The sequence below is a fragment of the Lactuca sativa genome, chromosome 4 (genome assembly GCF_002870075.4).
Source record: "Lactuca sativa cultivar Salinas chromosome 4, Lsat_Salinas_v11, whole genome shotgun sequence".
Lineage (NCBI taxonomy): Eukaryota > Viridiplantae > Streptophyta > Magnoliopsida > Asterales > Asteraceae > Lactuca > Lactuca sativa.
Window position 1 is genome coordinate 198,402,816 of NC_056626.2, and position 14,521 is coordinate 198,417,336.

Below are 14,521 nucleotides of genomic sequence, written 5' to 3' on the forward strand. Positions count from 1 at the left end.
AATACCTTAAAATTATAAAATATGAACTTTAAACTTATGTTTGTGTTTGTGATTAAGCTTCACATCTAAATGTTTGAGATTAGACAGAACTTTTAGTTCCATTTTTCTTCTTCAAAAATGAAAAGTTAAATTAATAAAGTCAAGATTTTTATGTACATAAAATTATGCGAAAATAGAAAAAATAATATCGTTTTTTGTGTTTTCCCAAGGTTTTCGACAATTTCATAAACCTACGAAATTGATGGGAATTTCTAAAACAACAATTAATCTTTGCTTAAATTAATTTCGTTACCTTCCACATAAAAACGGGATGATTAAAATCAACTGAAAATAACAAATTCATTGGAATTCAAAATCAATCCATGACTTCAACAAAAGTATGCAAAAAATTTATAACTATAGTGTTAAAAAAGAGAGAAATTTCTTCCAAACGCATAACTACTCAAAACTTTCTTCATCATAATTCAAAAACCCGATTTTCAACTCTTTCCAGCTTGCTTTTCTTTTGTCTTCTGAATTTTCAAAACCTTCTTCACAATCTTCTGTTCTTCAACCAAAAAAGCTCGAATAATCCTACAAAAAATCAACAACATCGTGTTCACAACAAAAAAGAAAAACAAAATTAAAAAAAAAAAAGATTTAAAAATATAAATTCGTGTAAATTTACCAACCTCTCCCTGACAGCACCAGCAGACAATACACCCCCATAAGCTCGGTTAACCGTCCTCCTGTTCCTAGACAGCCTTGACCTTTTGTATTCCGTTGGCCTCAAATGAGGAATCTGAAAAATAATAATATCATTTTAATTATATAAATTAATCTTATAATTATAACTATTAACTATTGTTATATTTAAAAATAGAGTAAATTACAGAAATGGTCCCTGTGGTTTGGAGAAGTTACACCCATCGGCCCTGGTCCAGCTAAAAAGACAATTTTACCCTTTCCAATTTCTTTTTTCTTTTACTCGCCAATTACTTACAATTGTAAAAGAAAAATGAAATTGGAAAGGATAAAATTGTCTTTTTAGTTGGATCAGGGATGTAGTGTATAACTTTTCAAAACCACAGGGATGGTCCCTATCAACTTTTCACCAAACCTGCATAATCGACCAAACCATAGGGACCATTTCCGTAATTTAATCTTCAAAATATAACTATAAAATAAATTATTCCATAAGTGTATAAACCTAAAACAAGAAGGACCAAAGATGTAACATGAAAGTTATTAAGCTACATTCATCCCAAATATAGTGTTATTAAACGTAATTAATATCATGTAGAGTATACAATCATGGATTCGACATTCATGGAAGTGTATTATGATCGATAAACTCAGAACAACAATGATTTCTGTAAAAACCACATGTAATTCTCCATATCACCAAATAATCACCACTACAAACAAACTAATTAGCAATCGACAATCAAGTAGTACCACATATTTAATCCGCACATCAACAGAAGTTGAAATCGCAATGCAAATGAAACCCAATGAAGGCAACTTAACACTATCGAATACACAACTGTGTAATAGAATCACATTACCCCTTGAATTCGCTTGCCAGTAACAGGGCACTTAGGTCCGCTAGCTCTCTTTTTGGTGGTCTGGTAAACCAGCTTTCCACCTATGAAAGTAACGATCGCATCAGTGCCATCGATCAAATTAAGCAGATGTTACGAATTTACATGATCGTTAGAGAGTTGAATCAGTAAAAATAATAGAAACAGCAATGGGGTTACCAGGGGTTTTGACGACTCTGTGTTGATTGGATTTGGTGGCATAGCTATGGCGTTTCCGGTATGTGAGACGCTGCACCATCTTTGAATCGCAGATACTCTCGCTCTCTCTGTTTCGTTTTCTCTCGTTTTTGCAGAAAATGAGGATTAGGGTTTTGCTATGGGGAAAGTAAGATGGTGTTTTGGTTTCTTTGCTACTAATGCCCTAGATCTGACGGCTCGTCTCGTTTTCTGTTTTAACGGCTGAGATTCATCTATTTTACAACTACGTTGCTTTTAATCATGGTCTATGTGGTTTTTACTTTTTACTTTTTACTGTTTTAGTATGATAATAACCAAAATATTAAAGTGGATGATGTGTTTATTTTCCCGTTATTGTAAAATATTGGTTATTTATTAAAAGAACAATTTATATCAATGGTATGTATGGTTTGGGCAATGTGTGTATTTTTTTTTATTAATTAAAAAAAAAACAATTTTTTTATTATAGTTAATTAATGATCACAATCAATGTTCTAAAAAGTTCGTCACCGCTCCGTCATGGCACGTCATGACTCCAAGATTTGTATTTGCTGCCAAGCTTTGAAAAAATGTTGTATTTAGTCACATATGTAAATAAAAATGAATAATAGTAGAAAATACATATAAAATTATTAATTATATACAAAACTGTCGCCTTAAGTCACGCTTTACAAAAGGCGTGGCTCGCCACGACTCAAAAAAACTTGAGGTTTAACATTGCCGTCAAGTCACGTGTTACGTTATTTAAAACCTTGATCACAATATAATAAGATCGGAGCAAACAAACAACCGTCAAAATTTTTAATTAGACAGTCCATATGGTTTGAATTTATTTTTGTTTTGGTCCCTAACTATCTAATTGATTTGCTCTTGTTGATTTTCTTTTACCTTTTCATACTTTTAATTCATTAAAAATTGTTAAGAAAATATGTGGTCTATCTTTCTTCTCTTATACCGTCACTCTCCTCTGTTGTCACCGATATTAGAGATGGAAATGGTGTCGAGAAGTATCGGGGATCCCATTCTCATTCCTAACTCTGTATCTTCATTATCATCTCTGAATCTTCATTATCATCTTCACCAGAGAATATAAATGAATCATTGTCCTTACAAACCCCCCAACAAGGATCAGGGGTCTCCAACAAGGATTCAATGATTTATATTTCTCTCTTTTCAAAAAAAAAAAAATGATTTATATTTCTATTTATTATGAAAACTTTTATGTAAATAAAAACTCTAAATTTTAATTTTACCAACATAAGGTTAAAGATTTAAAAAAAAAACATAAAAACATTTATAGATTGAATAAAAATTATAAAAAAATTATACCTGAATTTAGATACATACATAAAATCAATTAACTTTTGCTACAACATATTATATGATATGATTGAATATATTATAGAACGAAGATAATATTGAATAAGTTTCAACACATGTAAAGTGATGTTTTTATTATACATGCTGCAATATAAATGTATGAGTGATATGAGATTAAATATTTGATATTCCTTTTTTGAGAGCGTAAATTTGGTCAAATTAGTATGAACCGAGTTTTTAACATTAACAAAGTAAACATGAAAAATGATAAAGAATAATTAGTAGAAAGAATATCATAGTGATATTTGAAGTAAAAATAGATAAAACAAGGAAAAAAATTATATACGAGGTTAAATTAGATAAACGAAGAGGAAAATTATAATTCCAATCAAATAATTGCTACTAAATATGGATACTTAGATCAAATTTTAAGTATGGTAATTTTTACTATAACTATACGTTTTGTATGATTTTTATATACCAATATCTATGGGGACCATGTATAGGTTCGGGGACTAGGGGTATCCCTATCCCCACTTTTTTATTTGAGGATTCCCCATCCCCGATCAACTTGGGGATTCTCTGGTCTAATGGGGTGCGGGTTCGGGTTCCCTATCGAGTATGTGATTTTTTTCCATCTTTAACCACCACAACCCACCTACATATTGTTCCTCTGTCATCCCTCTTCACAATCTTCAACTACCATACTCGGCGTCGACCCATCATCCTCATCTTCTTCTGATGATACTCATAGCATGTTGGTTGTGCTTGACCCTACTCAAAGCCTTTGTGAAAAGGATCTGTAGTATTATCTTCTGATGATACTCTGTAACGGCCCAAAATCTCAATAAAAATTTTTATTTTTAAATAATGATTTATTTCCATAAATTATAAAATTCCAATCACAATTGTTTTCAAAATCCATAACATCAGATAAATTATTCATAAAATCAGAGTGTCCCCAAACAAAACGCTAGAGAGTGCATGCCGCGCCATCACGCCGTACTCTTGCCCTTAGATCCTGAAGTACCTGAAACAACCAACAAACTATAAGCTAACGCTTAGTGAGTTCCCCAAAGCATACCCCACATAATCCACGTAATCACATAAACCATATCAATCACATAAGCCATGCATATAAACATATAAGAATGCCTTGGACACCCTCCGGGGTCTTACTCCAGGATGCCATGGGCACCCTCATATGGTCTTACACCTATGTGCCATGGGCACCCCCATGGTCTTACTTGGAATGTCATGACACCCTTACATGGTTTTATAACCAAGTGTCATGGGCACCCTCATGGTCTTTACCTGGAATGCCATGGGTACCCCCACATGGTCTTATAATCCAGTGCCATGGACACCCCCATGGTCTTTCATGTAAGTATCACAAAGGCAACTAGCATATAACGTACCACATAATCAACTAGCATACCACCTAACACGTAACCAACTAGTATACCACATAACACATAATGGGCCGGCCTTGGTGCCTTCGACCCATTGGTATGGTGAGGAGAGTCACCTTAGTTTGTTGAACCAAAAAGTTGCTCGCCTAAGAGTTCGAAACCACTTGTGCTGAACAATAAAGCCATTAACCCAAAACGAGGATTAAATACAATCTAATTAAAGAGCCCAATTACCTAAGCTCAAATCCTTCCATAATGGACCAAGAGTCTTTCCTTTGCTAATGGGCTCAAAATCCATGCCCAAAGCTATTAATGGGCTACATGGCCTAATAAGGCTCAACCAAAACAACCATGGCCCAAAACAGATTAATAGGGCCACTAACCCCAAAATATGACCAGCCCAAAACTGATTAAGGCCCAAAGGGCTTACAAGCCCACACGAAGCCTAAAACCCACTGGGGTGTGTACACCCAGAGTACCACTCCAGTACGCTCAGCGTACTAGTGCCTTAATCAGTACATGTTGTATACATGTTGCTACGTGCGACGTACAAGTTAGACATGGACAAATGACCATTAAGCTCTTAATGCTTGGAATATTAATGTCAAGCTTTAGATCTGAGTCTATTAAGACGTTATAAGGCATAAAGTTGGCAACTTTATGCTCTTGCATGCTCCATATGTTCCCAACAACCCCTTATAACCCATTAAGACCTTTCCAAGGGTCTTAACTCATGCATGCGGTCAAAACACCCATCAAGACTGCACTTTTATGGTATGAATGAACTAAGGGACCTCAGATGTACTCTTCCTAAGCTCTGGAGTTGCTCAAACTCCGAAGAGATGATCCATGAATACAAATGGGACAATAAAGCAAACCCTAGCTCAATCTAATGAATAAGATGGCAAGATTAAAACTTTATACCTCCAGAAGCTCCTCAAGGTGAACTAGATGTAGGATCTTGAAGCCAAATGCCACCCCAAGCTTGCTTACTAACTTCTTCTTCTTGAATAATCTCCAAAATGACCACCAACACACTTCTATGCTCCAAAATCACACTCTTAATGGGAAACTGAGGTAAAGGGATGAAATGAGACTCTAGAGGTTGGTTAGGGTTTGGTCCAAGAAGCTTAAGGATGTTTAAACAGGTGTTAAGTCCCATAATTATGGTTTTTCTCTTCTGTCACCTACGCCCCGCATATCTCTTGGTATGCCCTGCGTACGCGGCAACCCTCCATGATTATTCATCCTTAGTACGCTAAGCGTACTCCTGGAGTATGCCTCGCGTACTAAGGGACCATTATGCTATATTTTTCATTTTAAGGGTTCAAATGGTAATTACCTAATTTGGAGTGTTATAAATCTCCCCCACTTCAACTAGACTTTGTCATCGAAGTTCGTAGACACAAACAAATCTGGGTAATGCTCCCGCATCTCATCTTCCGGCTCCCATGTCCATTCGGAGCCTTTTCGGTGCTGCCATTGCACCTTCACTAGCTTTACCTCCTTATTACGAAGAACCTTAGTCTTCCTATCCAGACCCGCGATAGGTTTCTCAATGTAGTCCAGGCTCTCATCTACCCGAATGTCATCCAGAGAGATAAATGTAGCCTCGTCGGTGACACACTTTCAAAGCTGGGACACATGGAAGGTGTTATGAATCTGACTCAGCTCATCCGGAAGGTCCAGTCGATAAGCAACCCTGCCGAATCTAGCAGAAATCCTGAACATACCAATAAATCAGGGCCCCAACTTGCCCCTCTTGTGAAACCTAATGACACCCTTCCATAGTGATACTTTCAGCAAAATGAAATCTCCCACCTGAAACTCGAGATCCAATCGGTGCAAATCAGCATAACTTTTCTGACGGATCTGTGCGATTCGTAGCCTGTCACGCACCTGCTGAATCAACTCGGTAGTCTTGAGCACCACTTCAGTGCTTCCCATGACTCGATGTCCTACCTCGCCCCATCACACAGGAGTCCTACACCTCCGACCATACAACATCTCAAACAGGGGTTGGTCGATACTAGCATGATAACTATTGTTATTTGAAAACTATGCTAGTGGGAGGTACGTATTCCAATTCCCTCCAAAATCCAATACGCATGCCCGTAGCATATCCTCGAGCATTTGGATTGTCTGCTCGCTCTGGCCATCTGTCTAAGGGTCGTACGCAAATCTGAAATGTAATTCAGTTCCCAACTCTTCGTGGAACTTCCTCCAAAACTTGGATGTAAAATGAACATCCCGGCCAGAGACCACCGACACTGGCACCCCATGCCCGGCCACCACCTCTCGCACGTAAATATATGCTAATTTCTCAGCAGAGATGCTCTCAAAGATCGGAATAAAATGAGTACTCTTCGTCAACCTATCCACAATGACCCAAATAGAATCCACACCCCTCGCCGTCCTCGGTAACTTCGTGATGAAGTCCATGGTGATCTCTTCCCACTTCTACATAGGAATGTGTAGCGGCTGAACCTTACCGTGAGGTCTCTGATGTTTGGCCTTGACCTTCCTACAGGTCAAGCATCGCTCCACAAACCACGCGACCTCCCACTTCATGTAGGGCCACCAACAACTCAACCTCAGATCTCTCTATATTTTTGTAGCCCCCGGATAAATAGAAAACTTGGACTTGTGTGCCTCCTCTAGGATCTTCTGTCTCACACCCCCAGATACCGGTACCCATACCGACCACATTGAGTCAAAAGACCCTGACCATCCCGAACAAACAAGGGAATCTGACCCCGAATCCACTCTATCTTCCAGTTATCTTTCTTCAAACCCTCCACCTGAGCCTCCTTGATCATATCTAACAAGGGGAAAATCACTGTCATCCTCAAACAAACATCCCTAATTGGAGCACTAGCCGTCTTGTGGCTCAAGGCATCGGCCACCACATTGGCATTCCCGAGGTGGTAAAAAATCTTGCAATCGTAGTCCTTCAGTATATCCAACCACCTCTTATGCCGCATGTTGAGGTTCTTCTGATCCATCAGATACTTCAAACTTTTGTAGTCAGTAAAAATGATGCACCGAACTCCATACAAGTAATACCTCCGGATTTTAAGGGCAAACACAACCACCCCGAATTCCAGGTTGTGAGCGGGGTAACTTGCCTCATGAGGCTTCAGCTGCCTCGAGGCATACGCAATCACATGCCTTCTCTGCATCAAAACCGCCCCTAACCCTGAAATCGGCGCATCACAATACACCACCAAATCGTCCAGTCCCTCGGGTAGTACTAGAATCGGGGCCTCATATAATCTCTGTCTCAAGGTCTCAAAAGCCAACTGTTGGTCCGGGCCCCACTAGAAAGTCACATTCTTCTTGGTCAAACGATTCAAAGGTACAACGATCTTGGAGAAATCCTGGATGAATCCCCGATAGTACCCCACTAGGCCCAAGAAGCTAAGGATCTCAGATGCATTCTTCAGTACTTCCCATCGCATCACTGCCTCAACCTTGGGTGGATCAACCAAAATACCCTCTTGGTTGATGATGTACCCCAAAAAGTTCACCTCTTGCAACCAAAAATCACACTTTGAGAACTTGGCATAAAGCCTTTCTGTCCCCAGTGTCTCCAGTACTTCCCTCAAATATTACTCGTGCTACTCCTTGGTCTTAGAATAGACCAAGATATCATCAATAAAAACGATCACATACCAATCCAACATCGGCGTACATACCCTATTTATGAGGTCCATGAACGCTGCTGGGGCATTGGTGAGCCCGAATGACATCACTACAAACTCATAGTGACCATACAAAAGTCCTGAAAGCTGTCTTCGGTATATCCTCATCCATAATCCTCATCTGATGATACCTCAACCGAAGATCAATCTTAGAAAACCAAGACGCACCTTGAAGCTGATCGAATAAATCATCGATCCTCAGAAGCGGGTAACGGTTTTTCACTGTTAGCTTGTTCATTTCCCGATAATCTATGCACATCATGTGTGACCCATCCTTCTTCTTTACAAACAGGACCGGTGATCCCTACAGGGAGCTGATCGGATAGATAAACCCTCGGTCTAATAGCTATTGAAGTTGTGTAGACAGCTCCTGCATCTCAGGCGGAGCTAATCAGTATGGCGCCTTAACTATCAAAGCTTCACACCGACACCAAATCAATGCGAAACTCTACTTGCCTCTTCGGAGGCACCTCAGGAAACTCCTCGGGAAAGACATCTCGAAAACCCCATACAACCGGCACACTGGCCAAATCTATTGTGGACTTAACCCTCGTATCTGAGATGTATGCCAAAAATCCCGAACAACCCTGATGGAGAAGTCTCCTAGCCCTCATAGCTGAACAGAGAGTTGGCCCCTGCGAGGCCCTCTCCCCCTGAATAACCAGTTCTCCCACACTTGGGGTTCGAACTCTCACCAGCTGGCGTTCGCAGTCTATCATGACCCCATTAGCCCCCAACCAGTCCATTCCGACGATCACCTTCAGTCCTCGCAACGGTATCAGAACCAGATCGACAAGGAACCTATCCCCAAACACATTCAGGACACAGTCCTGATATACCCTCGTAGCACTCATGGTGTGTTCATCCACAATCTCAACCTCCAGTGAGGAATCCAAAGTCCCCGGAGCATCCCGGAACATCTTGCTAAGTGCAAGAGATACGAATGATCGGGTAGCTCCCGAATCGAAAAGAATATGAGCCGACATACCATTGACCAAAAGGGTCCCTATACAAACACACACACACACACACACACACACACATATATATATATATATATATATATATATATATATATATATATATATATATATATATATATATAAGCATAACAAATAACATCAAACAGGAAAAATAGATTACATATCAGCCACGACGTTTGGTCCAACTTGAGCCACCTCCGTGGTAAGCTGAAATGCGTGATTCTTCACCGTAGGAACTTCCGCCTTAGCAGGGCGGCCATCAGTGATCCTCATTGTGGTGGTCGCAGTCGCCTCCACTGCTCCTCCTCCTCCCTGCAACCTCAGACAGTCGACCCTTTTATGGCCGTTCTGGCTGCAGTGGAAAAAAAAATCAAGCCCTTCCTAGGGGAAATCCCTACTCATCTGGCCCTGCTATCCACACGTGTAACATCGCGAGCCTGCTGCTCCACAAGCTCCATTATGCGGCTTACCGCACTTGGCATACCATCCATGATCCTGCTGTCCCCTACTTGAAGAATTAGATGTCTTAGGCTTCTTAGCCTGACCTACAACTATCCGTGCCTGCTCTGGCATCCGCTTAGCGCAAGACTCCAACTCCATCTCCACCTCCCAGGCCTTCTCCACCATCTCATTAATGGTTTTGCACCCTGAAAAGCTCACGAACTCACGAATATCATCCCTCAGCTTGGAATGATACCTCGTCCTCCTCATATCCTCATCTGCAGCGTACTACGAGATCAATAGTGCTCGTTCCTAAAACTTGGCTATGATCTCCACCACAGTCTCGGTGGTCTGTTTTAGCTCTTGGAACTCTGTCAGAATCCGTTGCACCTCGATGGATGCTGCAAACTGTTGAGAGAAAAACTTGAGTAACACACTTGAACAAACGTTAGAACAAGTAATAATGTGGAGTTAAGTTTAACTCAGAGGATCATAAAGCTCAACAATAATAAGTTAGAATTAGATAGTTAGATAGTTAGGTGCGGAAATATAAATGACAACGAGTATTATATCAAGAAGACACTTAAGCTGATTCTTAACGAGGATTGCAATCAAACCAAGTTAGTAAGTGAGATCAGACTTAGTGATTAAATAAAGACTGACTTGCTCCGAAGAGATATTATAATCTTCATATATCAGTTTAGTTTATGAGGATGTTTGAAGATGATAAAGCAAGAGAGAATAAGTAGAATACGATATTCAATATAGAGATAATCGAGAGAGGTTTATTCATTCATAAAATGAGAGCTCTATTTATAGAGTCTCGAAGATTACAAAGTTAAATCTGTCTAAGGTTGCCATGCAAGGCACACTGGGTAAAGAAATGTAAAGATATAAGATAATAGATAAAACTAAAACTAAGATTAAAGATTGATGACGTCGACTGTAGATGCGGTTCTTGATTGCGGTTGAGATACTGACTGCGGATCTGAGATAGCTTCGGATTTGTCAAGTTTAAGAGGGTCACTTTTACGCTTCAACAATTTCCCCCTAAGTGACCTCTTTAACTTTCCTTCCATTTGTCGAGCTTCAGGAATTTGATGAGAATCCACCAGAAATTCCTGACTTCTCTGAGCCAAACAATTCTCCTGGAGATTTCAAACTTAACTTCAACACCTGTGTATTTTGACTTGTTGACTACAGTTTGAGTGATCTCTAATTGCTTCCGGGTCAAGCGGTTCATGGCAGTCATTGGGATGAAATATTTTTTTCATAATTTTTGCGTTTGAAAATGACTCCAAGATCCAGGAAGTTAGTTGCTCCAAGGGATCTTTCTTGAAAATCTTCGGTTAGCACAAGAGCTGGTTCAAGAGGAAGGAGGTTGAACTTCTGAGCAAGAGCAGGGTGGATATCCGCATCAATATTGGAAAAGTCACAAACTGTTTCTTTTAGAAACATACAGGCCCTTTCGTACACAATCTTCATTTTAGGATTCTTCTCACATTTGTTTTGAAACACCCTAGTAATCAGAAAAATTTCTTCCGGGTTCATGCAAGGGAAGTCAGCTTGGGTTCGGACTTAGTCTGAATTTATTCTAGTGAGAGTGTACTGAATGAAGTCTGCTTTCATGAATTTTCTGGCCTTGAAGTTTTTGACTGCGGTAGGCTTGTTGCTTGACCATATATTTTCAATTGCAGATCCATGCTTGGCATGAAATCAGTTGAGTCTTTCAAATTCTATTGGCAATCTCTGATCATCGAGGAGGTTGCGGACAAACGATTCAAAGAAAGTGAAATTTTTTGCGTTGGGAGAGATGGGAATGTCCTAATATCCATCCGATGGGGGTTCCGCATATGTAAAATAGGGCTTGTAGTCGTCATCAAGTAATCTTCTGGTGGGGTTAATCCAAGAATTGATGAGGGATTCATCCATAGAAATGCCGAATCCGTGATCCTTCCATATCAACTTTGCAAACTTAGCTGCTTTCCAGTCAGCTTTCCTTTGCTTGGTTTTGGGAGAGTCGTAGGAGTTTTCAGATGACATGGTTAGGGCTAGATTTCTGAAGTGAGAGGGAGTCTCCGGATACGGGGAAGAAGGATGTTGAACATCTTGGACTTGTTGAACTTTTTATTGTTACGGTGGAGACTGATGAGGGGAATGAATATGACTTTGTTGAGGAGAAGGCACAAGAGTCTTCTTTTAGGGAGATGGTTGTGGGGAGGGTTACAGATGAATATGACCAAATTGGATGGGAGTTTGGAAGTGTTGATGTGGATGTGAATGCTGATGTGATATGCGATCTGAATCACGGTCTTCACTTCCCCCTCTTGAGGAAGGAACACCTGGTGCCTCCTCAAGCCATTATTTAAGACCATCTATCTTTACACAGACGTCATTAAATTGGGCTTTGAGTGCATCAGCAAGTTGTTGATTGTTGGGGATTGCGGGGTTGAAGAGTAGTTTGTGGATCTGATTGGTAAGTTGTAAAATCTCATGGCCATGAAAATTTAAAGAGAAGGAGCGGCGAAAGCTGTTGATGGTTGATTGCAATACGGAGATTGTGGACTTATAAGCATTGTGAGTTTCCTCGAAAAGCTTCTTTGACTGAGTAGATTGATCCTCAATGATAGATAGGAGTCCAGTACTTAGCGACAACTTGTATTTCTTTCTCCTTTTGTTGAAGATGTTTAGTTTGCTGATCCTTCCTTGCTTGAAATGCCCTGTGAAAAGCTGCATACTTTTTGACTTCGGATTCAGTAGATGGTTTATACTGAATCCAAGAGTCATCAGATTCATATTCGTCAATTCCTTGATGTCGCACCGAGGTGTCCCTCGGGGTAACGGATCTTTACACGTTGGTGCTCACCGTGCCTAAACCACCTGTTTGTAAGGTAAGCAGAGTAGGATTTCCTGAGCTTCCACGATCTCCTTGACCCGTAGTCAAGTTTGGCTTCGGCTTAGTTCTGGCATGGGCAAAAGAACCGCCCTGCGGTTGGGAAGGTGTATCGAGTGTTTAGATTACAAAATCAAGTATAGAGCGCAACTCCTGTTCTTGAAAGAAATGAAGTTGGGAAGCCGTGGAGACCTTAGGGCGAGAACCATTTAAATCCTCTTGGGATTTAGTTTGGGGCGAGTCTCCACGAACAAGTGAAACGGGCACACTTATTGTGCCCCAGTGGCTAGAGAGGGTAGCTGCAAATAGGCTTGCGGGGACCCCAAGGACTACCCGAGCCTTTTGAGAGGATAAGGTATCAGTCCGGTTGCGAATTTGGATAGGACTAGGTTTTGATCTCCATTTCTTGAGAAGAAGAATTGGGACTGAGTCATCATCAGACTTATCTTCAACATTGACTGCGGAGGTCTGAGTTGGATCAGAATCTTCATCGGAAGATACAACATGTCTGAGTTTGTGTTTCTTGGAGGGTTCTCCGGTCCTGGATGTTGCACCTTTCTTGGATTTTCCATAGGAGTTTTTTCTTGAAGATAACTTCTTGAGCCTTGAAGAGTGTATGGTAGCAGTTGGGGCTGCGGTACTTACTGGGCCATGAGGGTCTGTGGAGGCTAATATAGACTGACTAGGCACAGACGGGGTAGAAAGGTATGGGTCAATACCTTCTGTAGCCTCTATGTGATTGGTGACTTCTTGAGTTTCAAGTCCAACAACGGTCAATATGTGTACAGGTAAGCGTCTTAGAGGTCCAAAGATAGATTGATCTTTAGCAGGAGAATACCTTTTGAGATCACGAGTGACAAAGAAGTTGATGTCTTTGCCCATGCTGATCTTTGCATCACGGTGAAGGTCTGAAATGCATAGGAACCAAAATCTTGCAAAAATGAGTTCTATAGGATTTAATTTCAGATTCTCCTTGGGAATGTATTGAAGGAAGTCATCCCATATGATCTGACCATAGTTGAAATCGTGGCCAATGAAAATGCTCAACACCAATTCGAGTAGTTTGAGGCCCATGTTGTCTGTTCCTCCGGTTCTTCCTGACAGACTGCGGATGGCAAAGTGGCAAACAAACTGCCAGTCCGTAGGGAGTTGATTTTTCTAGAACTCTCCTAATCCCTTGAGCTTTTTCTGGTTCCCCATCTGGTAGAGTGAAGTGGTGATGTCCGTCACACTAGGAGAGAAGAACTTTGTAGAAGGATGTACCAATAGATTGATTGCATTCAGAAAATTGTCTTTGGTCAAGATGACCAAAGAATCATCTACTAAGTTCAGATGAACTTCTTGCAGGTTGTTGAGGGGACAAAATGCCGAGAAGGTACACTTGAATAAAGTCGAAATTGGTACTACATCGGTTAATGAGTCAAAGCGTCCAGACAAAGGGTGATTTGAGATAAACTTGATCATGAGACGAATATACTCATTGTGGGATGAGTGATCTTCAAAGATAGCCCTAAAATTGCTTGATGAAATGGATGGAAATTAATTTCTAGTAGCAGAATCTGAACCAGCGGGTTGTGCGGAACTAGAAGCCTTGGATCGCTTGTTTGAAATGCTTGACTTCACCATTTTGAGAAAATACTTGAAGAACTTGCAGAAAAGCTTGAGTGCAAGAGGGTGAAGAAGATGAAGATCGTCAAAGAAAGTTCAGAAAGCGTAAAATTTTCTTGGGGAGGGTAAAAAGGTTTATATAGGAGCATATCTCAAAAGTTTATTGTTTTTACCTTATATGTGGCGGTTAATGATAAAAACCCTTGAGTTTTTATATTTAAAGAAAAGTGAAGAACATCCACAAATAAGATTAAAGAAAAGTAAATTTTTAATGTTTTGATTTTCCAAAAAATGTAGCATTTAATGAAGTGTCAGGCCCAATATCACACGTCAGAAGATCGTGTGGTGAGGGGAAAAAATCCGTTGAATAAAGGTGGAATTTGTAACGGATTTGACATCT

At 40.2% G+C, this 14,521-nt stretch overlaps 1 protein-coding gene across 1 annotated transcript; it reads right to left on the reverse strand.

The window, feature by feature from the left end:
- Positions 1 to 314: 314 nt before the first annotated feature.
- LOC111888487 (60S ribosomal protein L34) lies at positions 315 to 1,921 on the reverse strand. The gene is made up of 4 exons (XM_023884656.3): positions 1,743 to 1,921; positions 1,548 to 1,627; positions 672 to 781; positions 315 to 573 (listed from the first exon to the last, which is right to left on the reverse strand). The coding sequence occupies exons 1-4, from the start codon at positions 1,819 to 1,821 to the stop codon at positions 480 to 482; spliced, it is 363 nt and encodes a 120-aa protein (XP_023740424.1). The 5' UTR covers positions 1,822 to 1,921; the 3' UTR covers positions 315 to 479.
- Positions 1,922 to 14,521: the final 12,600 nt, after the last annotated feature.

What these genes read in the sequence shown, in the direction of transcription:
- LOC111888487 (XM_023884656.3), bottom strand. Translation starts at nt 1,821, where the DNA reads ATGGTGCAGCGTCTCACATACCGGAAACGCCATAGCTATGCCACCAAA. An exon ending in CAGAGTCGTCAAAACCCCTG is followed by an intron (nt 1,628 to 1,742) that starts GTAACCCCATTG and finishes TTACTTTCATAG; the next exon opens with GTGGAAAGCTGGTTTACCAG. An exon ending in GCTGGTGCTGTCAGGGAGAG is followed by an intron (nt 574 to 671) that starts GTTGGTAAATTT and finishes GATTTTTTGTAG; the next exon opens with GATTATTCGAGCTTTTTTGG.